The 26,278-nt window shown below is 46.2% G+C and overlaps 1 protein-coding gene across 3 annotated transcripts in view; it reads right to left on the reverse strand.

The window, feature by feature from the left end:
- The window catches only part of KIAA0556 (KIAA0556 ortholog), a 230,123-nt gene that overhangs the window by 194,609 nt on the left and 9,236 nt on the right, over positions 1-26,278 (reverse strand). For 2 of the 3 annotated variants that reach the window (XM_027526515.1, XM_027526513.1), the window contains one exon: positions 15,068-15,123. The exons of the other annotated variant lie outside the window; for it this stretch is intronic. In XM_027526515.1, the coding sequence (XP_027382316.1) occupies positions 15,068-15,123 (56 nt within the window). Of the gene's footprint in view, positions 1-15,067; positions 15,124-26,278 lie in introns of those variants that run through there. 3 annotated transcript variants of the gene reach the window in all.

Raw genomic sequence — 26,278 nt, forward strand, 5'->3', positions numbered from 1 at the left:
ACCAAAAAATTGTGCTTACTCTGTGAATCCTTTTATATGAAGTTCAAATACAGGCAAAACTAATCTATACCACTAGAGCCAAGACAGTGGTCCCCCTCCTGGAGAGCTGCAGTACCTGCGAGCGGGCATGAAGATGCCTCCTGCATCGCTAGGAATGGTCCGTATTTTGACGTGGGTAGTGGTAACACAGGAGCACTCATAAAATTCATAAAACTGTACACCAAAGATTGTCCCCTTTATCATATGGAAGTTATACCGCAATAAAAAAGTAACTAAAAAAGAAATGGAAGGTAGGCATTTATAATTGTCCTTTAGTATGATCCTAAGCCTGAAATATATATAGTTGCATATTAAGAAGAGGTGGCAAGAATACACAGAAGAACTATACAAAAAAGATCTTCATGACCCAGATAACCATGATCGTGTGATCACTCACCTAGAGCCAGACATTCTGGAATGCAAAGTCAAATGGGCCTTAGGAAGCGTCACTACGAACAAAGCTAGTGGAGGTGATGGAATTCCAGTTGAGATATTGCAAATCCTAAAAGATGATGCTATGAAAGTGCTGCACTCAATATGCCAGCAAATTTGGAAAACTCAGCAGTGGCCACAGGACTGGAAAAGGTCAGTTTTCATTCCAATCCCAAAGAAAGGCAATGCCAAAAACTGCTCAAACTACCTCACAATTGCACTCGTCTCATACTCTAGCAAAGTAATGCTCAAAATTCTCCAAGCCAGGCTTCAGCAATACGTGAACCATGAACTTCCAGATGTTCAAGCTGGATTTAGAAAAGGCAGAGGAACCAGAGATCAAATTGCCAACATCCATTGGATCATTGAAAAAGCAAAAGAGTTCCAGAAAAACATCTATTTCTGCTTTATTGACTATGCCAAAGCCTTTGACTGTGTGGATCACAATAAACTGTGAAAAATTCTTAAAGAGATGAGAATACCAGGCCACCTGACCTGCCTCCTGAGAAATCCGTATGCAGGTCAAGAAGCAACAGTTAGAACTGGACATGGAACAACAGACTGGTTCCAAATCAGGAAAGGAGTACATCAAGGCTGTATATTGTCACCCTGCTTTCTTAACTTATACGCAGAGTATATCATGAGAAACACCAGGCTGGAAGAAGCACAAGCTGGAATCAAGATTGCCGGGAGAAATATCAATAACTTCAGATACGCAGATGACACCACCCTTATGGCAGAAAGTGAAGAAGAACTAAAGAGCCTCTTAATGAAAATGAAGGAGGGGAGTGAAAAAGTTGGCTTAAAGCTCAACATTCAGAAAACGAAGATCATGGCATCCAGTCCCATCACTTCATGGCAAATGGGGCAACAATGGAAACAGTGAAAGACTTTACTTGCTTGGGCTCCAAAATCACTGCAGATGGTGACTGCAGCCATGAAATTAAAAGACACTTGTTCCTTGGAAGAAAAGCTATGATCAATCTAGACAGCATATTAAAAAGCAGAGACATGACTTTGCCAACAAAGGTTCATCTAATTAATGCTATGGTTTTTCCAGTAGTCATGTATGGCTGTGAGAGTTGGATAATAAAGAAAGCTGAGTGCCAAAGAATTGATGCTTTTGAACTGTGGTGTTGGAGAAGACTCTTGAGAGTCCCTTGGACTGCAAGGAGATCCAACCAGTCTATCCTAAAGGAAATCAGTCCTGGATATTCATTGGAAGAACTGATGCTAAAGCTGAAACTCCCACACTTTGGCCACCTGATGCAAAGAACTGACCAATTGGAACAGACTCTGATGCTGGAAAAGATGGAAAGCAGGAGAAGAAGGGGACAACAGAGGATAAGATGGTTGGATGGCATCACCAACTCAGTGGACATGAGTTTGAGTAAGCTCCAGGAGTTGGTAATGGACAGGGAAGCCTGGCGTGCTGCAGTCCATGGGGTCGCAAAGGGTTGGACATGACTGAGCAACTGAACTGAGAAGGGAATAAAAAAATAAATAAAAATAGTGACTTTATAGATGGTAGGATAAGGACGAATTTTTGTAGCATTAAGCCTCTTCTATTTTTCTACAATAGGCATGCATTAGTTCTGGAATCAAAAAGACATTAAAATGTCTGGAGCCAGCCCCATTGAGGTCAATGCCTGCAGATATGAACTACACCAGCACTACCTCCCCCAGCTACCCCAGCTGATGGAACATTCTGGAATGGGACCCAGCGGTGGGACTGGACAAATAACAATAACATACTTTTAAACAGGACTTACAGGTACAGTTCTAAGTACTTCATATGTATTATTTAATTCTCTCAACAGCCCCATGAGATGGTACCATGCTTTCAGTTCCATGGTACCATGCTTTCAGTTCCATTCAGCAGATGGAAACTGAAGCACAGAGAGGTTATGTAAAGTGCCAAGAAAGCTCAGCTGGTAAAGAATCCACCTGCAATGCAGGAAACCTGGGTTTGACCCCTGGGTTGGGAAGATCCCCTGGAGAAGTGAAAGGCTACCCATTCCAGTATTCTGGCTTGGAGAATTCCACGGACTGTATAGTCGGACGTGACTGAGTGACTTTTACTTTCACTTTCAAAGACCACACAGCAAATTAAGAGTTAGAACCAGGATGCAAACCAAAGCCCTTGATTCCCTGCCCTTGATCACTCTTGCCATTCCGTTTCTCATGTGCCAAGCCATCTCCCAGGGCACCAACAGAGCATGGGCAGTTCAAAGAGATTTTTGCAAGAGTTTAGGCTTCTATATTGAAAAAGCAAAAGGCCACCAAAGTAGAAAGAAGCTGAGAACTTTCTTGGACTTTCCTACACATAGCGGAGGGTGAGGAGGGGCATATAATCTCTTCAGCAGCCTCCAAGGGGAATGCAGGACTTTCCAGGTGGCTCAGTGGCAAAAGAATCCACGTGCCAATGCAGGAGACTTGGGTTCAATCCCTGGGTCAGGAAGGTCCCCTGGAGAAGGAAATTGGCAACCTATTCCAGTATTCTTGCCTGGAAAACCCCATGGACAGAGGAGCCTGGTGGGCTACAGTCCAAAAGCATTGGATACGACTTAGTGACTAAAACAACAACAAATGGGAATGTAGCCATCGTTAACAGTGCTTAGCTGGGGAAGGCCAGTGTCAGACTATCTTGGGTCATCGGGCAAGGAAACTGAGGCTTTCATTTATCTGGCAGTCACTGCCCCAGCTTCTCATTCACCTGCCCAGCCCTGTGGTCCCAGGAGTCTGGGACCCTGTCTAGTTCTGACCCAGCAGCAGGATCCGTGGGGAGGAGAGAGAAAGTGCCTGGTGTGAGAGGCAAGGGCATCCTCCGAGCGGGGCTGGGCTTCCCATGTATATCTTCCTTATCCACACAGAGCCCTTGGACATCTGGAGAGGAAGGACGAACACCGTCCACTTTAGAGCTAAGGAGACCGAGAAGGGCTAAGGAAGGTGCCTAACAGATGTTAGAGCATGTTATATTTGTCTAGGTAAACCCATAAAAGTCGAAAGTTAACTCATAGCATCTGGATTGAGAAAGGAAGGCTTCTCACTGCGGTAGAGCACAGGCCCTCGGCATGCAGGTCTCAATAGTTGCTGCACTCTGGCTCACTAGTTGTGGCTCACAGGCTGACTTGCTCCGCAGCATATGGGATCTTCCCCGACCAGGGATCGAACTGGTGTCCCCTGCATGGCAACCAGATCACCGGACCACCAGAGAAGCCCTGAAGCTGGGCTGAGGAGGGCTTCTATCACTTGAACAGAGCCTCAGAGACATGGCTTGTGGGCCCTGATGAAGTTGATGTCAGCTCTTATCAGACCTGGGGTGGTTGCAGGGGAAAGGGAGGCCCAGAGCAGGGAGCAAGGGTGTGCCTACGGTCAGCCACGGTAACTTGGGACGGGAGCCCTGGGGGCCTGGCACTCTTACAGCCCTGGCCCTGCTCCTCCAGAGGTGTTCCCAGACTGGGCAATAGTTCTGGGCTCCTATTCACCACGACACACACCTTTCATTAGTAATTTGCAGGAACCTCCTTCACTTGGATAGTATCATTTTCTTTTCTCATCATATTCTGCATTCTATAAAGTGGTTGGGGAGGCGGGGTGGAGAGGTAAAGGGAGACTCAGGACAATTTAATGCCTAGGATTTGAGGATATAGAAAATTTTGATGCTCTGGTGAAGGGCACACTGCTTATCCAAACCTGACTTGGGAAGAAGCTGTCAACATTATCGCCTTCTGGTCACAAATTGCAGCTCTCTGATGGGTTTTTTTCTTCAAGTTTAATCTTGTGTTGGAAGCTCAGCTGATACCAGGAAGGTTTTAGACGTGTCAATCTCCTTCCTGGCACTTTATCAGAAATTGATTCTCTTTGCTTCTTGAAGCTCGATTCTTGGCCTTGCCGTTTGTTCAGCTTGGGTTACAGGCTCAGCAGCTGCGTACACGTTTCCTGCAGCTCACAGCCTGATGGCTGGGGCCTGGGAGTAGGCTGGTGATTTCAAGGGCAAGGTAATTCTCACAAGAGGGATGATGTGCTGTTCCATCGCACTGAAGCAGCGAGGAACAATGACCAATCTGTGTCCTGCTTTTTCTTAGCAAGAGTTCTCACTCACCTCTGACTCGGAAGGGATTAGGTTTTTAAACAGGGCATTTTGCCCTCAGTATAATACTAATTACAATACCAGTCCTAAATTATAATACTCAACACGTATCCAGCTCCTAGTAAGTACCAGGCACCATTCTAAGCACTTTACATGCATTAGCTCACTGGATCCTTACGTCACCACTAGACTATAGGTTCTATACTATCCCTACTCTTTTTTTGAAAAAATAAAAGAAAAATTATTTTATTTATTTATTTTTGGCTGTACTTGGTCTTCGTTGCTGCATGGGCTTTTTTCTAGTCGTGGAGAGCAGGAAAGCACAAGTCACTCAGTCGTGTCCAACTCTTTGTGACCCCATGGGCTATACAGTCCATGGAATTCTCCAGGCCAGAATACTGGAGTGGGTAGCCTTTCCCTTCTCCAGGGGATCTTCCCGACCCAGGGATGGAACCCAGGTCTCCCGCACTGCAGGCAGATTCTTCACCAGCTAAGCCACCAGGGAAGCCTCTAACTATGGTGCATAGTCTTCTCATTTCGGTGGCTTCTCTTGTTGCTGAGCTAGGGCTCCAGGGGCAAAGGCTTCAGTAGTTGCGACACATGGGCTCAGTAGGTGTGGTTCCTGGACTCTAGAGCACAGGTTCAATAGTTGTGGTACATAGACTCAGTTGCTCCGAGGCACGTGGGATCCTCCAGGATCAGGGATTGAACCCGTGTCTACCGCCTTGGCAGGCGAAGCCCATATTCCTACTCTTTAGAAGAGTAAGCCAAGCCACAGACAGGATAGGTATCTTGCCTGAGTGATGGCAGGAGCCTAGGAATCCGGGCTGTTTGGGTCCAGGGTTCACAGGCTCAACTACTTGGCTATGCTGCTTCTAAACCCACCATGTGACTGACCTGCCCCTATAGAAATCAGAAGTTGTTCATGTCACCGGAGGCCCCACTGTCCAAGTTCTCAAAGCTACAGAGACCAAGACCACGAGAAGCAGAAAGACTAACTTCACCATAGGGAATGCAACTAGCTGCTGGATGTAAAATGAATCTCACTCCTCTCTGCCCAGAAATGTGAACTAAAAGGCTTCATTCCAAGAAAAGTATAGATTTGGAATGTCAGCTGTTGCACTGGACAGGCTCTTGTAATGCAGCACCATTAGCTTCCACTGTCTTTTCTTCCCTCTCCCTTCCCTTTAAAAAAAATTTTTTTTAACATTTTCAACAAAGCAGTGGAGATCTGTAAATATGCAAGAGGCAGTTCCTGATCCCCCAGAAAACTGAAGCTGCAAGAACACTGAGAACTGAAATGAGCAAAGGGAAGGGTCTGCTGTTTGCAGGCTGGCGCGGTCTGAAACTTACAAGAAGAATCACTGGCCTCCTACAATTGGCCACGACAGGTGCTTGGGGCCGAGGGCCCAGGAGACCGAGGTGCTGGACATGCCCCCGTGTTTTCAGGACAATACCCTGCTCCCATTCCCTGCTAAGAAAAGTGGACCAGGGAACCACAGATGAGGCTACTGAGTGTGGGTGCCTCAGCCAAGGGCAGCCATACTCAAATCTGGCCAGAATTCCACAAGGTGTCCTGAACAAAAAACTCTGCCCCACTCATTCACCATTACAAGACAAATTAGGAACACTGATTTTAAAAAATCACATCCTCTTTGATCCATTAATTCTACTTATAAGAGTTAACCTTTGGCTATTCCTGCACAACTGCACAGAGATGCCTGCTCTAGAATATTCTTTCCAGTACTCTTATAGTACTGGACGCTTACTCCTTGGAAGGAAAGTTATGACCAACCTAGATAGCATATTCAAAATCAGAGACATTACTTTGCCAACAAAGGTCCGTCTAGTCAAGGCTATGGTTTTTCCAGTGGTCATGTATGGATGTGAGAGTTGGACTGTGAAGAAGGCTGAGCGCCAAAGAATTGATGCTTTTGAACTGTGGTGTTGGAGAAGACTCTTGAGAGTCCCTTGGACTGCAAGGAGATCCAACCAGTCCATTCTGAAGGAGATCAGCCCTGGGATTTCTTTGGAGGGAATGATGCTAAGAGCTGAAACTCCAGTACTTTGGCCACCTCATGCAAAGAGTTGACTCATTGGAAAAGACTCTGATGCTGGGAGGGATTGGGGTCAGGAGGAGAAGGGGACGACAGAGGATGAGATGGCTGGATGGCATCACTGACTCGATGGACGTGGGTCTGGGTGAACTCCGGGAGTTGGTGATGGAGAGGGAGGCCTGGCGTGCTGCGATTCATGGGGTCATGAAGAGTCGGACACGACTGAGCGACTGAACTGAACTGAACTCTTATAGTAGCAGAAGACTCCTGATAGCCTAGATTAGTCATTAACCAGGAAGTATTTGTCAGTCGCTCAGTCATGTCCAACTCTTTGCAACGCCATAGACTGTAGCCCACCAGGCTCCTTTGTCCATAGAATTCTCCAGGCAAGAATACTGGAGTGGGTTGCCATTTCCTTCTCCAGGGTGTTAACTGGGAACTAGTTATATATTTATGCTTTCCTGGAGGTTCGGTGGTAAAGAATCCTCCTGCAATGCAGGAGATTTAAGACACTGGCTCAATCCTTGGGTCAGGAAGATCCCCTGGAGAAGGAAATGGCAACCCACTCCAGTATTCTTGTCTGGAGAATCCCATGGACAGGGGAGCTTTGGCAGCCTACAGTCCATGGGGTTGTAAAAGACTCAGACACAGCTTAGAGCCTAAACAACAAGAAGTCATATATTTATGGACAAGTTCACAATTCTCTTGGACTTCTCTGGTGGCTCAGACGGTAAAGCGTCTGTCTACAATGTGAGAGACCCGGGTTCGATCCCTGGGTTGGGAAGATTCCCTGGAGAAGGAAATGGCAACCCACTCCAGTACTCTTGCCTTGAAAATCCCATGGACGGAGGAGCTTGGTGCAGGCTACTATCCATGGGATCGCAAAGAGTCGGGCACAACTAAGCGACTTCACTTTCTCACTTTCACAATTCTCTATATGTCATTTTTTAGTAGCAAAACCAGATCTGAACTGACATGAAATTTAAAGTCTTTATCCCACTTAATAGTAGTATAAACATTCATATTTTCCTGCACATATATTAATATATTTGACTACAGAATGCTGACCCAGGGCTATACTTGGATATTACTTTCTAAATTCTAAAAAATTAGAAACACATTTGGCTCCAAAGATGTCAAATAAAGGATTGGGTTTTTATTCATTCACAGTGAAATACTAGGCAGCCATAAAAAAGAATGAATGAGATTTGTATACATGTGCTGCTACAGGATATTCTCTAAGACACATTGTTAAGTAAAAAGAAAAATCCAGAACAATGTATTGCATGCTATCATTGTGTTAAAAGGCAGGGGGTGGAGGTAAGGGCAGAGAGGACAGATAGAATATTTCTGGAAGGGCAGAAATTGATTACAATGGTTGTCTCTTGGGAGGGCAACTGGGGGGCTAATGTCAAGAGCATCGTACCCTTCAATGTATTTAGTGGGTTTTTTTTTTTTTAATTTCACTTATTTATTTTATTTTTGCCTGTTCTGGGTTTTCATTGCTATGCTATGGTTTTCTCTAGTTGTGGCGATTGGGGTGTTAGACCCTAATTGAGGTGCATGGGCTTCTGATTGCTGTGGCTATTCCAGCTGTGAAGCTGGGGCTCTAGGGCACACAGGCGTCAGTAGTTGGGGCACATGGGGCTCAGGTGCCCTGTGGCATGTGGGATCTTCCCAACCAGGGACTGAACCCTGGTCCACTGCATTGACGGGCAGATTCTTAACCACCGGACCACCAGGGGAGTCCCTGCCCCTTAGTATTGATTAGGCAGGTTGATCAGACCCTCTCTGGCCTCTGAGCCGGGAGAAGGAATAACTGGAAGAGAGGAGTATGAAGACAGCACCAGGTCCAGGGCCCAGAGGGGAATGAACGCGTGTTCATGGTGGCACACAGACAAGCTGTCCAGAGAGCCTGGTCCCTGGAGGCACCTTGAATCCTCGCCTCCCTGCTTTGCTGGGTCCCCCTGAGATCCCAGTCTCCTCCTCTGCTTGGCGAACATGAAAGACGTCTCTAGTCCTTGTACCACAAGGCTCTGCTAACAGCAGGAAGTGCTCGTGTGTGCGCATGTGTGCATGTGCACACTTACATGTGCGTGCAAAGGGAAGGCTTAACATTTTCTAGGCGCTTGAGTTAAATGACTTCTGCAGTCCTTTACAAAGTGAGCTCAGCAGAGGAGAGTGCTGTCAGAGGCGTTTTGCAGAATCTCCCATCAGCTGCATGAGGAGGCAGTCCATTATCACAAAAGGCTCTCAGAGTGGTTTACAGTGCGGGCCCAGAGCTGCCTGCCTGGGGCGCACAGCCAGGAACCCGGAAGCCTGGAATCAGCCTACAGTCCGCCGGGAGCAAGGAAGACCCCTTCAGCTCTGAGTGCAATTGTGCTGTCTTTTCCATCCAAGGCCATGGCTGTCTCTGTTAAATTCTAGACACGCTAAGGAATGATCACAATTATGTAGCAACTAATATTTATGGAATATTTACTATGCACAGCGCTAAGCGCTTTATCACTGCCTTGATTCTGTATACCAAATCTCCAAGGTGGGAATTATCAAATGAGGTGAGATGGGTCAAGAGACTAGGCTAAAGGTCACAGGACAAGCATTTGAGCAGAAGCACACTGCGGGCTCCGTTCACAGAGTGGCCTGGGGCCTCCACGGCTCTGTGTTAGAGCAGGGCGTGTCCTCAACACCTTGCTCTCGAGCCCCACGGTGTTTCTGTTGCCATCAGTGTGGGCCCTGATCAATAAGGGGTTGATGAATAAATATTTCTTCCTCCTCTATGTTTTCCTGTTTGCTTTTTAAAAATTTTAACACTGTATGAAAAATTTACTTTCTAATGATTTTTGAGTAAACCACAATGGCCATGATTTCAGAAATCATTAACAATTCATGACCAAAGGCCAGAAACACTACATAAACTCCACAGGCAGGAGCTGTGAATCCTTGCTAGAGAAGGGGTGGAGGATATTTTTACCAGCTACTTCAAAAGTAGCTACTGACTTCAGGCCAGCCATCCAAGCTATATTCTTTCAGAAATGACTGTCACGCTTCCTAAGCCTCTGTTAAAGCCGCCTCTTCCAGGAAGTCTTCTCTCTCTCCTCCAACACCCACTGGGGCTTTGATCTGGATCTCCTCTATGCTTTTCTGCTATGATGTGTGCTTGTCTGTCTAGTAGGGGGTAGTGCAGGCATGCAGTGCATGGGGAAGCACCCAGGCTGAGAACTTAATAAGTATAAACGCTGGTTCTCAATATCTGTGGGCAACAGTGGGAAAGGGGAGGGTGGAGTGAATTGGGAGATTAGGATTGACATATATACATTGCGTGTGTGCTCAGTCGCTTCACTTAGGTCCAACTCTTGGCAACCCACTGGACTGTAGCCCACCAGGCTCCTCTGTCCATGGGATTCTCCAGGCAAGAATACTGGAGTGGGTTGCCATGCCCTCTTCCAGGGGATCGTCCCAACCCAGGGATCAGACACATGTCTCCTGCATCGCAGGCAGATTCTTTACCGCCGAACCACTGGGGAAGCCCTCATATATACACTATCATGTGTAAAATAGATTGCTAGTGGGAAGCTGCTGAATAAGACAGGGAGCTCAGCCCGGCACTCTGTAACAACCTAGAGGGGTGGGACTGGGCGGGGTGGGGGAGAGGCTCAAGAGGGAAGGGGCAGAAGTATACTTATGGCTGGTTCATGCTGTTGTATGCCAAAATCCAGCACAACATTGCAAAGCAATTATTCTCCAATTAAAAATAAATAATAACAGACACGCACATAAATGCTGGTTCTCATCCATGGCTGCATGTCAGAATCACTTGGGGGGAATTACAAAATTCTGATGCGTCGGTCACACCCCCAGAGATTGTGATTTAACTGATCTGGAAAGAGACCTGGGCCGTTGTTGCTGTCGTTCGGTTGCTAAGTCGTGTCCGACTCTGTACATCCCCACGGACTGTAGCACGCCAGGCTTCCCCATCCTTCACTATCTCCTGGAGTTTACTCAAATTCATGTTCACTGAGTTGGTGATGTTATCTAACCATCTCATCCTCTGCTTCCCTCTTCTCCTTCTGCCTTCAATCCCTCCTAGCATAAGGTTGTTTAAAAGCTCCCAAGTGATACAAACATGCTGTGACATTTGTGAACCGCTGACATCCAGCATCCAGCCCAAGGCCTGGTTCTGATACCTGCTTGCAGTCACGCAGGTGTGGAGGGTGGGGCAGGGAGGGTCCCATTAAAAGAGGACACGTCTTCATCAAAAGTCATTACGCAGGGACTTCCCTGGTGGTCCAGTGGCTAAGACTCCGAGTTCCCAATGCAGGAGGTCCGGGTTTGATCCCTGGTTGGGAAACCAGAACCCACATGCTGCAACTAAGGCCTGGCATACCAAACATATTTATATACACACATACATATACATTTAAATTTTATTTATTTATTTTTGGCTGTGTTGGGTCTTCCTTGCTGTGCAGGCTTTTCTCTAGTTGCAGCAAGCGAGGGCTACTCTGTAGATGCAGTTAGTGGGCTTCTCATTGAAGTGGTTTCTATTGTTGCGAAGTACAGTTTCTAGGCCACAAGCGTTTCAGTAGTTGCAGTTCCCAGGCTCTAGAGCACAGTCTCAGTAGCTGTAGCACATGGGCTTAGTTGTTCCAGGGCATGTGGGATCCTCCTGGATCGGCAGATTATTTACCACTGAGCCACCAGGAAAGCCCTAAAATGTTTTGTTTTTTAAATGCCCATTGTTGTCTCATAGGAACAAGGAAGGACTCAATGTTGCCACTCTCCATTTTGCAGAGAAGCCAGAAGCCTGCATTTTTTGGGTAAAATCTCTCAATTTTTGAATGTGATCAGCTAATTTCAGGCTTCCCAGGTGGCTCAGTGGTAAAGAATCTGCCTGCCAAAGCAGGAGACACAGGTTTGATCACTGGGTTGGGAAAATCCCCTGGAGAAGGATATGGCTACCCACTCCAGTATTCTGGCCTGGGAAATCCCATGGACAGAGGAGCCTGGTGGGCTACAGTCCATAGGGCTGCAAAAGCGTCAGACACGACTCAGAGACTAAAGAACAACAACGCTTAATTTTAAAAGATTGTCACATGGTATGGGCCAAATAAAACACAACTTTGGAGCTGAAAGTGGCCTGGCAAGCTCATGGAGAACAGCTTCTCGTCCTCCCTTTGCATTGCTGGCCCACAACCATGCAGGATGGTACCCAATCCCCACTCAGGATACAAACTGCCCATCCACCTGTCAAGGTGTGTGCTGTCCTGTATACCCGACCCCCGAAGGAACACGACACAGGACCCCATCTACTTGTTCTCACCAGCTTGTCTTTCCCTTGCCTCTCATGGGGACAAAGCTTCTGCTATACCTGGCATCCTGTGTAAGGCAGAGAAAGTCAGGAAGTGCGGACTTCACAGACAACGTGGGCAGGAATGCGGAAAGAGGAGGTGGGTGGAAAGGCATGTTATAATGTACAGGATGAGCGTCCTGGCAGCTTGCTATTAGTTTCTTTCTCTTGTTTTTCTAACCAAACAAAAGTCGTGCTAAGACAGTCAGCACTCTCTTTTTCAGTGGGCCTGAAACCATTTTAAACGTCTTTCAGGATTGAACTTGGATGTTGTGATAAACAACCCCATCCTCTGTCTTCCCTCACTTCAAGCATTTTTCAGAGGAGTGATGTGAAACTCTCTCCGCGGCTGGCATGATGGGAGTAGCCAGGAAAGTGGCAATTAGGGGAGTCCTGTTGCCAAGGAGAGAGAGGAGGGGAGGGGTAAAGTGTCTCTGCTAGTTACTGGATGCCTTGCTCCATCATTTTCCAGTGAATTTCGTAATGTGGATAAATAAGATGCTGTGATTATGCAACCAAAGGCCTCAGGTTTAAACAATTCATTCCTGGCCTTAGAGGACTGGTACTCGCTCTTGGTCATTTAATCAGGGGAGACCAGGTGCCTGCAGGCCAGTGCTCACCCCCATTCTGGCTTCTCCACCTTGAGGCTTCTGGAAGGATCTTCATGGAGACAGGTACATCTGCTTTTTTCTTTTTTCATTTTTAGGGTTTACTTTATTCCTCATGATAAAAATCAGTACATAAAACACAAGGGGGCGGGGAAACACTTCCATAATCTTATTGCCCAGATGAAACAACTGCAAATATTTTCTTTCAACGAATCAATCGTGAATTTTAAGAGCAGCACGAAAAAAACCACCTAAAGCAGCAGTGGTCCCCAACCTTTTTGGCATCAGGGGCCGATTTTGTGGACAGTAGAGAATCTGCCTGCAATGCAGCAGACTCCAGGTTGGAACCCTGGGTTGGGAAGATCCCCTGGTGGAGGAAATGGCAACCCACTGCCTGGGAAATCCCGTGGACAGAGGAGCCTGACGGGCTAATGTCCATAGGGTTGCAAAAAGTCAGACATGACAGAGGGATTAACACTTTTGCTTTCAATTTTTCTGCAGATCAGGGTGGCATGGGGGGAGCAGTGGGATGGGGGGAGGGATGACTTCGGGATGATTTTCATAAGGTCCCTAGATCCCTCGAATGGGCATTTCACAATAGGGTTCAAACTCCCATGAGAATCTAATGCCGCTGCTGATTGACAGGAGGTGGAGCTCAGGCGGTAACGAGAGTGATGAGGAGCAGCTGTAAATACAGACGAAGCTTCACTTGCTCACCTGCTGCCCTCTTGCTGTGCAGCTTGGTTCCTAACGGGCCGTGGACTGGTACTGGTCCATGGTCTGGGGGCTGGGGACCCCTGACCTAAAGTATTTCTACTCTGTATATTCAAAAGGACTCTCACATTTGATACTTCTTCAGAAAAATGCCCCCATCAGAAAGGAGTGGGAAGATCCACCCTAGTTCAGCTGCTGGAGTGCCCACTGGGGGCTGACACTGCAGTCTTCTTAGCATCCAAGTTCCTCAGTTATCTCCAAGCCCTCATCCCAAGAAGGTTGATTATATAGGAAGGAAAGCCATGCTGGCTGTTCTGACTACAGCTGAGAGAGGAGGTAATAGGAGAGAGGATGAGAGTCATAGTCAAGAACACAGGGTCCTTTGCAGGCCCACCCTAACCCGCCTCCTCAGAGCTGGCTGGGGCGAGGCCATCACAGAAGCAGCAGCACCACGAGCTACGGAAGGAAGAATCAGGTCCTGTGGCTGTTTAAGCCCCTGGATGCATCTGAGCCTGAGAAGTTTCCTTCTGTCTTTGGAATCAGGTCTGTTTACAGTCAAGAGTGTGAGTACTGAAGTGTTAATGAATTTCAAGATTCGTCGATATAGGTGATGAGCACCCAAGACTTCAGACCCCCGCTCCCATCAGCCACTAAATAAAACTCAAATGTAAACTCCCACAGGCTTGGGACTTGATCGAAGGGCCCTTCAGTCATTCACGGGTCCTACCTGCCACTTCCCCTCTCAGGCTCAATGACCTTGCAACTTTCCTTATTCGTATCTTTCTGCATTTGACCATGCTGTTTATCTGGCCTAGAAAACTACTCACTCTCAAGAGTTAACCTTTACATCAGCCTTTCTTGATACCACTGGCAGAGGTAGGTGATCTCTTTTCTGTATTGAAATCCCACCCTTTGTCCTTCTCTCCCGGGACTGGCACTTTCACACTGTACTGTGATAATCTCGTGGCACATCCCTTCCAACGGTGCTGTGTACACCCTAAATCAAGGCCTGTCTCTCATCCCTCCCTTAGTCTTAGCCCTGGTGCCTAGCACAGTGCCAGTGGGCTCAGTTTAGTACGTTTCAAAAATTTCAAGAATGGTTAGTTTCAAGTACGTGGTATATTTCAATATTTTGTGGCTCTTCCCATGAAGAACTGGGGCCTGTTTCCCCTTTCCCCTTGAACCTGTGTTGACCTTGTGATCTGCTTTAAAAAACAGAAGCTAGCAGAAGTGACACCGTTCAAGTGCTGAGCCTAAGGCTCAGGAGTTTCTGAGTCTTCCACTCTTATACTCTTGAACCTCTGAACCTCAATGTGAACAAACCTGTCTAGCTTGCTGGAGGAGGGGAGGACATTGAAGGAGAATTAAAGCACCATAACGGATGCTCAGACAGCCCCAGGGTGACACAGCTATTAATGGCCAATGCATAAATAAAGCCCAGCTGCGGTCAGCAAGTGCTGGCCCATCAGCAGAATCTTTAGGGGAAGCTGAGCCCAAATGGCTGACCCTCAGAATCATGAACTAAACCCATAGTTATTTCAAGTCACTAAAAATCTGGGTGACTTGTTACACAGCCATAACTGACTGATACATTCAGTAAGAGATTATTAGTGACACTGGGTTGATAACTCCAGTTGCCAACTATCATTGGGTCAGGGATTTAAGCTAGAGACTCAGAAAAGGAGATCCAGGGATCTTTAAATCACTAGCCCATTCCCTCAGATTCTTTTAAATTCCATTGCCTCCCACCAGCCCTCATCAGTGGCTCATTTACCTCCTTTTTCTCCCGAGAGCAGGACCGGCTTCTCTCAGCCTTTCGCAGAGTCTGACCTGTAGCAGTTCAAAAGCAGAACCAGAGATTTTGAGGCTGTTTTAAAACAGCTAGTTTATCACCAAAAAAGCTTTTTATTTGCAAAACTGAATAGACGGGACCAATCATAATCAAATGATTTTAAGAAAATGTAGCCTATTATGATAATGGGAAAATGGCATACTCTTGAAATAGACCAACGGCAATGAAATGGTAATTCACACACTCACATTATTTGACTATAATGAACAAAGCCTCCGCTCTTTAATCTAGAACATTATCTGCACTTTGCAAGGGCCGACAGACTGTAGTTTTTCCCAGTCAAATTACATTTTTATTAAATTGTTTGGAATTATATAAAATGCCTTCCACCGTGCGCATACATACAACCTTTGATGAGAGCGTGCCAATATGCAACGCAAACCTCCGATCTCGCCACATAGGTGCCGGTGCAAATGTGGATTAGCAGTAATCAGCCCCATTTCACATAATGGGGCAATTTCAGAGAGAATTGTTGCTTTTCTCAGAAAACTAGAAGACTAACACTGAAGGTGTGCATACATTTCACAGATCGACATCAGGATGTTTAAATATGCTACTCCAAATGCAGTTTTTACAACTCTGATGGAAGCGGCCATTATGAACGGAGTCCCTGATGGAAAATTAATAAATCGCTTTGGTTTTAGAACATAAGATGGGAGTCTCACTGCACACCATCAGTGTGTCTCACAAATTGTCCAACTTCACTCTCGGGTGGCTATCCGTGAGAATGTCACAACCACATGTTCCGTTAACCAGGAGCATTCTGAAGGTGGGAACAGAAAGGCTGAGTGATGACTTATTGAGAGGCGAGAGAATTGGACAGAGTCAGAGAGGAAAGACTTTCTTTTTTTAATTAACTTGGCTGTGCCAGGTCTTAGTTGTGGCACGTGGGATCTCGTTCCCTGAAAGGGGATTGAACCCGGGCTCCTTGAACTGGGAGCATGAAGTCTTAGCCACGGACTGCCAGGTAAGTCCCAGATGTTTATCTTTGCATGTGGTCACTTCTGGTGGGTCCACATGTGAGTAAGACGCAGAGAGCTGCTCATAGCTGGTAAAAAAGCTCAGGTCAAGGGATGAGGCTCTTTCCAAAAAAGGATAAGGGAAAAAGCAAAGGTGCAAAGATGAACCTCTGGCACTGGCCAAACTTTGGGCCAATACATAAAAGGATGTAGAAAAGAGGTAGCTATTTGTAGGAGACCCTGGGTAATACAGTATCATAGTATAGCAGACACCATTGGAGGTATCTGCTCAGCTCATGATGACACCCTAGACTGCTCCCTTCTCTCTTTCCTTCCTCTCTATCCCCAGGGTGATCCTGTGGCAACCATGACTGTACATGACCCCATACCCTGAATTTGGTATGCTCCACTGGGTATGGGCCCTTGACCCAATCACAGCCAATGAGAATCCCAGCCCCCAACGTTTGAAATTGATTCTGAAAGAGAGAAGAGAGAGGGCCGGAGCAAGGCTACCTCCACGTGTGAGCAGCCACCAGCCACTGGCTTTAGGGACAGATAAACACAGAATGACAAGACGGAGTGAATGGATCTGACACGCTCAGCATGCATGCCTTTGTGTTTCACAGACACCTACTTTGATTAGGTTCTTCATGTGTGTGTTTGCTTTTTTTTTTTTTTGGCCTTAAGACAACCTAGGGTTTTAAAGACGAAAAAGAGCCCAGAAAAGGACTTCCCTGGTGGTCCAGTGACTGAGAATCCAACTGCTAACGCAGGGCACCTGGGTTTGATCCCTGGTGTGGTAAAGTTTCACACGCCTTGGGGCAACTAAGCCCTTGACCCAAAACGTCTGAAGCCTGAGAACTCTAGGGCCCATGTTCCGCAACAAAAGGAGCCACTGCAAGGAGAAACCCACACACTGCAACTGGAGAAAGCCCAGCACAGCCAAAAATAAAATTAATTAATTACTTAAAAAAAAAAATAGCCCAGAAAAAGATACCACTGTGATGCAGGATGCCCATAGCAGGGGAGGTTTCACATGTGTGGACAGGGGGTAGATGAAAACACTCTGTACTTTGCACTCAATTTCCCTATGAACCTAAATCTGCTCCATAAAATAAAGTTTATTGATTAAAAAAAATAGCCTGGGATCTAGGGATCAGGTGATCCAGGTTGTCATGTCAATTTTAACCTGACTTCTGATCCCTAATGCTCTGGGCAGGAGCTAGGGTGGACGGCTCCTCCAAACCCTTGTGCACACCTGCTCTGGCTGTTGGTTGAGGGCCTCTGAGTCGGCCCTAAGGTAGACCAGAGAGGACATACCAGGTAGTAGGCCATGCAGTGAGGAGCCGGGAGCTGGAAGGGGACAGAGCAGACTGGAGACCGGGACTGCTGGGCGGACAGATCAGGGAGGTCTAGCAGTCGGAAAGATGGCTGCAGAGCCAAGCAAAGCCCAGGGCAAGGGCCAGGAGCAGGAGGGAAGAAAGCTGGTTCAGGGTGGACACAGCAGACCCCAGAGTCCGGCGGAGGCCCTTCACGTGCCGGTCACACACACGCACGAGGATCCAGTCCAGGGGATTGCTGACATGTTATGAGATCTTGGATAACTCACAGGATCCAACAGGTTCTCTCTGGGCCATATTTTCTTTCATTTTTTTTTTTTTTAATGAGAAGTAGGCTGAATCACCTAATGAGTTTGCTTTCCACCTCTAAAATTCTGTGATACCAATAAAGAGCAATAAAGAAAATTAGGGTGGGCAATAAAAAGAAAATATTAATGCAAAGAACAGAGAGCTTAACCACTGAAATTTGCAAGCGAATTTCTCTATCGGAGTTAATTAGAAGCTTCTTTATTCATTAAATTGGAAGATAATTTGCTTATTTTCCAGTGAAGATAATTCACTCTAATTATGCATGTTTGTTATCAAATGCCTCTGTCCTCTCATCACTGAGCCCCTCTCCTCTCCAGGTAGCTCAGTGTGGAGATGGCTCCTTCTCCCCACGGACAGAAGGAACCAGATTACACGGCGCCTGTCTACTGCACTTAGCTCCTCTGAGTAGCTTCCTACCAAGATCGACTCAGGGAGGGGGGAAGAAGGTGACATTAACATCAATATATGCTGCTTGCGAAATGAAGGGGCTGTTCCTCCGCATTTTGCAAGGTGACCCTGCCAGCTGCAGCCAGAAAACAATAAATAAGGCTAAATGTAAACACTACATGTGCACCTCACTTTAGAAAACAGATGTGGGCCTGGGGAAAAGAAAAAAAAATGACTGGATTGAATTGTTGTAAATACAACACCATTCTCCCATGTAGGCTTTCAGAGAGATTGTATCTGCACTTAGGATTAATTTTCAATGGTTGGAAGATTCTGACACTTCAGTTTTACTTTGCTCTAGATGCAGATAATAATGTTCATCACTGCCACTTAGAGGGAAGTTGCATTTTCCTTGGATGTTAGATTCTGCAGTCGGCAGGCATGGGAAAATCAGTGTCAAAATTCCCCTTGGAAAAGAGCCTTAAATGTCTCGTAAAGAACAGTCTCCAGGACACAAGATTTTATACCCACTGATGTAGACCTATGTGCATGTGTAATATTTGGTGCATTTGGAAATGCATGGTATGTGATAAAAGACATGCAAAATATAACTTTATGATATTTCTAATTAAACTATTTTTAATTTTTATGATCTATGCTTTTTTTTTACATATTCATTTTTATTTATTTATTTGGCTGTGCCACGTCTTAATTGTGACACGTGGGATTTCTGATCTTAGTCATGGCACGTGGGATCTCTAATTGCAGCAGGCAGAATCTATTTCCCCGACCAGGGATGGAATGCAGCTCCCCCTGCTTTGGGAGATGTGGAGTCTTAGCCACTGGACCACCAGGGAGGTCCCTAAATTATTACTATTGTAATTATTTCCCTCTATTTTTTTTGGCTTGGGGTAGGAGGAACTTGTCAGAGGTTGGGGCACGAACCGGGCACCAATATGATGAAGGTTAAATGTTCTGGACTGGAGAAGGCAATGGCACCCCACTCCAGTACTCTTGCCTGGAAAATCCCATGGACGGAGGAGCCTGGTAGGCTGCAGTCCATGGGGTCTCGAGGAGTCGGACACAACTGAATGACTTCACTTTCACTTTTCGCTTTCATGCATTGGAGACGGAAATGGCAACCCACTCCAGCGTTCTTGCCTGGAGAATCCCAGGGACAGGGGAGCCTTGTGGGCTGCTGTCTATGGGGTCGCACAGAGTCGGACACGACTGAAGCGACTTAGCAGCAGCAGAAATGTTCTGGACAGGACACCTACTAAGGTCCAGGATCTATGCACCAGCTTCATCTCCTGTATTCTCACATCCACTCCTCCAGGTCAGGAGTCAATAGGCTTTCTTTATAAAGGGCCAGAGAATAAAAAAAAAAAAAAAAAAAATTTACAGGTCATAGAGTCATGCAGTTTTAAGGTCTCTGGTGCAACTACTCAACCCTGCCATTGGAGGGTGAAAATAGCCATTGATACATGTAAACAAACCAGTATAGGAGGGCTCTCCAGGTGGCTCAGTGGTAAAGCATCTGGCATCCGCCTGCCAAGTAGGAGACCTGGGTTTGATCCCTGAAGAAGTTTATTTCTTCTGCTGTCCAAATACGAGGGCTCATCCTTTCTCATTTTATGTATCTATGTCATTTCATTTAAATGGCAAATATCCCACTGAGATGCCACTTCATCTCAATCATTGGGCTGGCAAAAATCCAGAGATGTGACAATATACTGCTGACGAGAGCTGGGAAGCAGGCCTTTTAGAGTACTGTTGGGAGACGTATAAAATGATGCAGGCGCTGTGGAGGGGATTTTGGCAACATCTTCAGAGAGGCTTTAGGCAGTATCCCTTTCAGCTAGCAATATCATTTCTAGGAATCAACCGGGAAGAAATACCTCCACAAACAGGAAACAAATGCACGCACGAGGTATTCCCTGCATCGTAATTTGCAATGGAAAGTATGAGAAGTGACCTATAAGTCTATTACAGCGGGTGACTGGCTGAATAAATACGGCGGATCCACACAAGGGAATGGAATACTGGGTGAGAGAATGGCAAGCTGATAAGACGGCCATATGTTCAGTGAAAAACTCGAGGGGCAGAAACTTGACATTATATGATTCTTTTCTCTGTGAAAGAGGGGAAATAAGACTGTATTGGTTCTATTTATACTGAGAACCACCTGGAAAGCACATGCACGAGAGCGACTGCTCAATGTAAATTTTTTATATTGTTTTTATTTTTGAAGGATTTAGATGGATATATTTCCTATTCAGGAAACTAAAATACTTTGCTGTACAGCAGAAACTAACACAACCATGTAAAGCAACTAAACTCCAAAAAAAAAAAAAAATTAAAAAGCAAGAAACAAAGGAAATCACACTATGATTGGAATTGGCATAAGAAATTTAACTAGTATATCAGAAAACATGATATATGTGAAAGTCACTCAGTTGTGTTCTGCTCTGTGACCCCATGGACTGTAGCCTTCCAGGCTCCTCTGACCATGGAATTCTCCAGGCCAGAATACTGCAGTGGGTAGCTATTCCCTTCTCCAGGGTATCTTCCCAACCCAAGGATCAAACCCAGGTCTCCCTCATTGCAGGTGGATTCTTTACCATCTGAACCACCAGGGAAGCCCAGAAAACATGATACATAGAATGCAACAACAACAAAAAATGTATTTTGGACTCTAAAAAAAAAAAAGAAACTAGAATAGACTTAAAATATTAAATGTCCAAAAGGTCTGGTTCAGATTTTTTAAAAATATAGTGAAAAATGCTGTTGACATTCCCAATCCAAGGTGCAAGGGAGGGAAAAAAAGTAAGCTTCCATGGACCTTGCTTGAAAGAAAGCACAATCGGAGGACAAACTGCCTTTTTTTTTTCTGGCTGCACCACAGGATCTTGGTTCCCCAGCCAGGGATCAAGCCCGCCCCCGCCTTCTGCCCACCTCTGCAGTGGAAGCCTGAGGCCTTAAAGCACTGGACCAGGGAAGTTGCTAAACTACTTCTTTCAAGACATCAGTCTGTAATGTGTAAGAGATAAGAATAAAATAAGGATGAAATATGGTTTCTGGACATTGAAACAATCTCTAAACTAAGCCAGTAGGCTGGTGGTGACCTGCTTGTTTATTTGAGGGTAAAGGTTTTTTTTTGTTTGTTTGTTTTTAAATAAAATGGCTAGACAAGGTGAGAATGGAAAAAGAAAAAAGGAAAGGAAGATTACAACCTGTCCAGATGGGTTGTCTCGGACTCATGATTTCCAAGTATTTACTGAGCACCTGCCACTGCCAGGTTCCTCCCCAGGTGACAGTTCTTGGAATTCCCTATCATCTACAACAGGCTTCCCTGGTGGCTCAAACCATTAAGAAACCGCCTGCAATGCAGAAGGCCCGGGTTCGATCCCGGGGTCAAGAAAATCCCCTGGAGAAGGGAATGGCAGCCCCCTCCAGGATTCTTGCCTGGGAAATCCCACGGACAGATGAGCCTGGTGGGCTATAGTCCATGGGGTTGCCAAAGAGTCAGGTATGACTTTAGCAACTAAACCAGCATCACCGTCATATGCAACAGCAAAGCCACGAAGCTCAGAGAAGTAAGGTAACTTGCCCAAGGTCACAGAGCAACAAAGGGAAAGAACTTGGGTTAGCAACCCGTCAGCCTAGCTGCTAATCCACTGCTCACTACACCTGGCAGTCTGCCCGCCTGTCCTTCAACTCCAGGAATGGGAGTGCCCCAGCCCCACTGGCCTTCAGCCCCATCCCAGCTTTCTGAACCTTGATCCTGGCTTCTACCTACAGCCTCTGCAGAGACATGTGTGACAGAAGAAAACGGCAGGGTGGGGACAGGGCTGAGCCCCTGCCCAGCTTAATGAGGAATCATGATTCGTCTCCAGCTGCTGGTTTCCAGGCAGAAATGTTGGCTCAGTTTTGTCGGGTGAGATTCTTCCAGAAGAGCACAGTTTTGTGAAAAAGCTTCTAATTTTTAAATGTTGACAAGCAATTAAAAAAATGTCAGTGCTCTGGACAGGCCCAGCAAAAGAGGCCTCTTGGGACTTCCCAGGTGGTCCAGTGGTTAAAACTTCGCCTGCCAGTGCAAGGGGTGTGGGTTTGATCCCTGGTTGGGGAACTAAGATCCCACATGTCTCATGGCCAAAAAACACAAAACCTAATACAGAAACAATATTGTAATAAATTCAATAAAGACTTAAAAAAAAAAAGAAGAAGCCTCTAGTTTCTAACCTAACAGACAGCTAGGGCAGAAGATGGGAAAATCCCTCCTCCCATTACTTCCTCATCTGTGTCATGGACCCTTTCTTGTGCATGTGGGTGGGGAGAGACCTCTTTAAGGAAATCTCATCATAATAACTAAAATCTATTAGACAAAGAGCATGACTGTTTGGGAGCAAAGTAAACAAACATTGGCTCCGAGACACACTTTCCTCTTCAAATTCTTCTTGTGCACCTCCAGGCTGGTTCTGTTCCTTTGAGTTCCATCCTGTTTTCTGAACACCCGAAACAATATCCCTGTCACTCTTCCTTTGCATTTTCTGTAGAAATGAAATTCCCAGGGCCCAGTTTACTGCCAAATTACCTAAGATAAACAAGTCATGCTAAGATCCTCTTTTCCTTTCCAAACCTAAACAGCAGCTGGCAGCTAGAAATGGTTATTTATAACCTGCACACCGTTCCACTCATTTGCTTGGTTTAGAAATGCTTAGCCGTGCATTCTCTGGCTGGGCTTTGTAATCAGATGAGAGCCTGGGGGGGATGCTGTGCGGTGGCTAAGAGGCTGGGCTCTGGGTCAGCCACTCATTACCTGTTTGTGAGTCCTAATAGTTCCGACTCCATTTCCATCCATCTTAAGGTTAAGGTAGGACATGTAAGGGACTTCCCCCAGGCTCCAGTGGCTAAGCATCAGCCTTGCAATGCAGGGGTCTCAGGTTCAATCCCTGGTTGGGGAGCTAAGGATCCCACATGCTGCAGAGTAACTAAGCCCAAGAGCCGCAACTGAGCCCATGTGCCACAACTGGGACCCGAGGCAGCCGAATAAAAACAAACAAACAAACACAGAAGTGTCCTGCACATAGTAGGTACCCAGCAGTAGGAAACTTACTTAGTACTTAGCAGCAGAGGAAACCTTAGCTGTTTCCTCTCCCAGAAACAGCTGTTCGTGGATCTCAGGGAGTTCTGGTGATCTCTGGTACCCAAACATATCCTCAATCTGCCACTTCCTCTCCATCATCCCTTTGTGAACTCCGTTATCTCATCAATAACCACCTGGTAGATCTCCAGCCTCTGCTATTCCTGGCTTCCCCCCCAACCCCACCCCAGGCAGCCATCTAAAAATAAGACCTCATCATTCGCCTGCTTGACCATCCTCTGGTGTATTTCACTTTGTACACTTCCCTCTTCCCTCCTTTATGTTCACACCTCTGCAGCTCCCAGTCTTCTCCCTGGATTCAGGATCCCTTCCTGCCTCGGGGCCTTTGTCCTTACCCCGTAGGTCTTCTTGTCAATCAGGTCTCAGCCTAAAGGGACCCCCTTGCTCAGAGAGGACTAGCGCCCAGCTCTCCCGACTTTGATCTACACAGCACTTATCTGATCTCTTTTTGTGATGATGCGGTCTGCCTGCCTTACTAGATATCAGCTCTGTGAGATCAGAGGCTGCTGGCTGGCTTTTTTTTTTTTTTTAACTTACTGTATTACCCACACCTGGAACAGTGCCTAGAATGGAGTAGGCTTGGGGAGACATTTCTGAAATCGATGAATGAGTGAATGACCAAATATCTGAATGGAAAGGCAGGAGGCATGATTACGAACGGCTATAAAGACTTCATCTTCTCTTACAATGTGTTTTCTTGACCCTTTCCCCTTGCTCTTTCCGGGACAGCGAAATGAAATATGACAAAGTAAGTTTAATACACCATTGGAGATAATTGAAAAATATTGATTTTTTTTTCATTTGAAATAGTAAAGATAAGTAAATGCCACACATCTGTAATCTAATTGGTGGTCTCTGTGAGACATGCTTCCTAGGCTAAAATGGACTTTGGTCTACCTCTGTATCCATCATACAAGCTTCCAAACTTACTCCCATGCCACACTCCCCCTCCTCCCATTCCAGTTCCCCGGGGAATACAAGTGAGGCCCCTGGATTTGTGAAAATATGTGTATGTATATGTGCATTCAAATTAAAGTGTCCTTTGGGTATTTTCACCCTCTCTCCAAACTAATAGTATCTTGGAAGACATGAGACTGTGCAGAAGATCCCCAAATTCCCAAGGAAAAAGATGCAATCCTTCCCCTGACAGCTAATTTTACTGAGAGCTCATTAAGTACTGGGAACTGTTCTAACTGAATTCACTTGGTTCTTGCAACAGCCCTATGGGAAGATCCTACTATTAAACTCCATTTTACAATTTAAGAGTCTAGGTACTGAGATGAAGTAACTAACCCCCACCCCCTACCCCCCACCCTGGGCTGAGATCACATGGCTGGGAAGAGGAGTTCCAGAATTTAAACCCCTTTAGGTCAACTCCAGGATGAGTTTGAGCAAACTCTGGGAGATAGTGAAGGACAGGGAAGCCTGGCATGCTGCAGTCCATGGGGTCACAAAGAGGTGGACACAAGTTACCAACTCAACAACAACAGGTGAGCATCAACAAGAAGAGAAGGAGTTGTGTTGTTTGTCTCTAAGTTGTGTCTAACTCTTTTGTAACCCCATGGACTGTAGCCCACTGTGGGATTTGGGATTTCCCAGTCAAGAACACTGGAGTGGGTGGCCATTTCCTTCTCCAGGGCACCTTCCTGACCTAGGGATTGAACCCACATCTCCTGCAAGTCTCCTGCACTTGTAGGCAGATTCTTTACCCCTGAGCCACCAGGGAAACCCTTGAAGAGAAGGAGAGGAGAGTCCAAATTCTCAGCCCTGGTTTTTATGGTTCCCCTCTGCATGGTTAAAATAAAATCTCCATCCCAATGGAAGCAGGAGGCAGAACTCCCACTGTGCAGGCTCACTGGGAGAAAGGCTTTGTCGTGGGGGTAGAAAGAGATCTGGGCCTTGTTCTCCCACTCCTGGGCTACCCGTCAGGGGTTTTTAACCACCCACCTCCTCCCATGCCATGGCCTCCACATCTTATAAATGATAGTGATCAGACTACATTCAAAGTCACTTACTGGCTGAAACCAGCCCATATACATTTGTCTGGTCTCCAAAAAACAATGTTTTTTTTCCAGCTAACATTTAAAACTGGGCAGATTTCACATGTATAAATCCTGAGTTCTGGATTCTTTTGAAAAACTGAAAAATCAGTTGACATGGGGTCTGTGTTCCTGCCTAGCAACAGTTGTTGGGAGCTGAGGGCAATGGCCCGCCAGATGGCGTGGTACCCTCTGGTTCCTTACCCCCACCCATCTCCCCAGTTGTCTCTCTGCCACTGAGGTCAAGTCCAAGTTGCCATTTATCAGCAGGTCTCACAGTTTTTTCCCTACAGTAAAGATGCAAGTGAAGGTTCATGGGTTCACGTTTCTGGGAGAATGAATCATTGTCATCATAAGTACTTACATGTGTACTTTTTACGTGCTAACCCTTGATCTAAGGGCTGGGCAGCTATTAATGTATTTAATTCTCACAACAACCTTAGGAGGTGAATACCTTTATTATCTCTATTGTATAGATGACAGAGGGCTTCCCTGGTGGCTCAATGATAAAGAACCTGCCTGCCAATGCAGGAGACTCAGGTTCAATCCCTGGGTCAGGAAGATCCCCTGGAGAAGGGAATAGCAACCCTAGGGGCTTCCCTGATAGCTCAGCTGGTAAAGAATCCACCTGCAATGTGGGACACCTGGGTTCAATCCCTGGGTTGGGAAGATCCCCTGAAGAAGAGAAAGGCTACCCACTCAGTATTCTGGCCTGGAGAATCCCATGGACTGTATAGTCCATCGGGTCACAAAGAGTCGGACACGACTGAGCTACTTTCACTTTCTAGTATTTTTGCCTGGAGAATCCCATGGACAGAGGAGAAGCCTGGGGGACTACAGTCTGTGGGGTCACAAAAGAGTTGGACACAACTTAGCAACTAAACAGCAACAACATAGAGGACCGAGACGGAGGAAGCCACAAGCTTTAAGAAATT

This window comes from Bos indicus x Bos taurus, chromosome 25, assembly GCF_003369695.1.
Source record: "Bos indicus x Bos taurus breed Angus x Brahman F1 hybrid chromosome 25, Bos_hybrid_MaternalHap_v2.0, whole genome shotgun sequence".
Classification (NCBI taxonomy): Eukaryota; Metazoa; Chordata; class Mammalia; order Artiodactyla; family Bovidae; genus Bos; species Bos indicus x Bos taurus.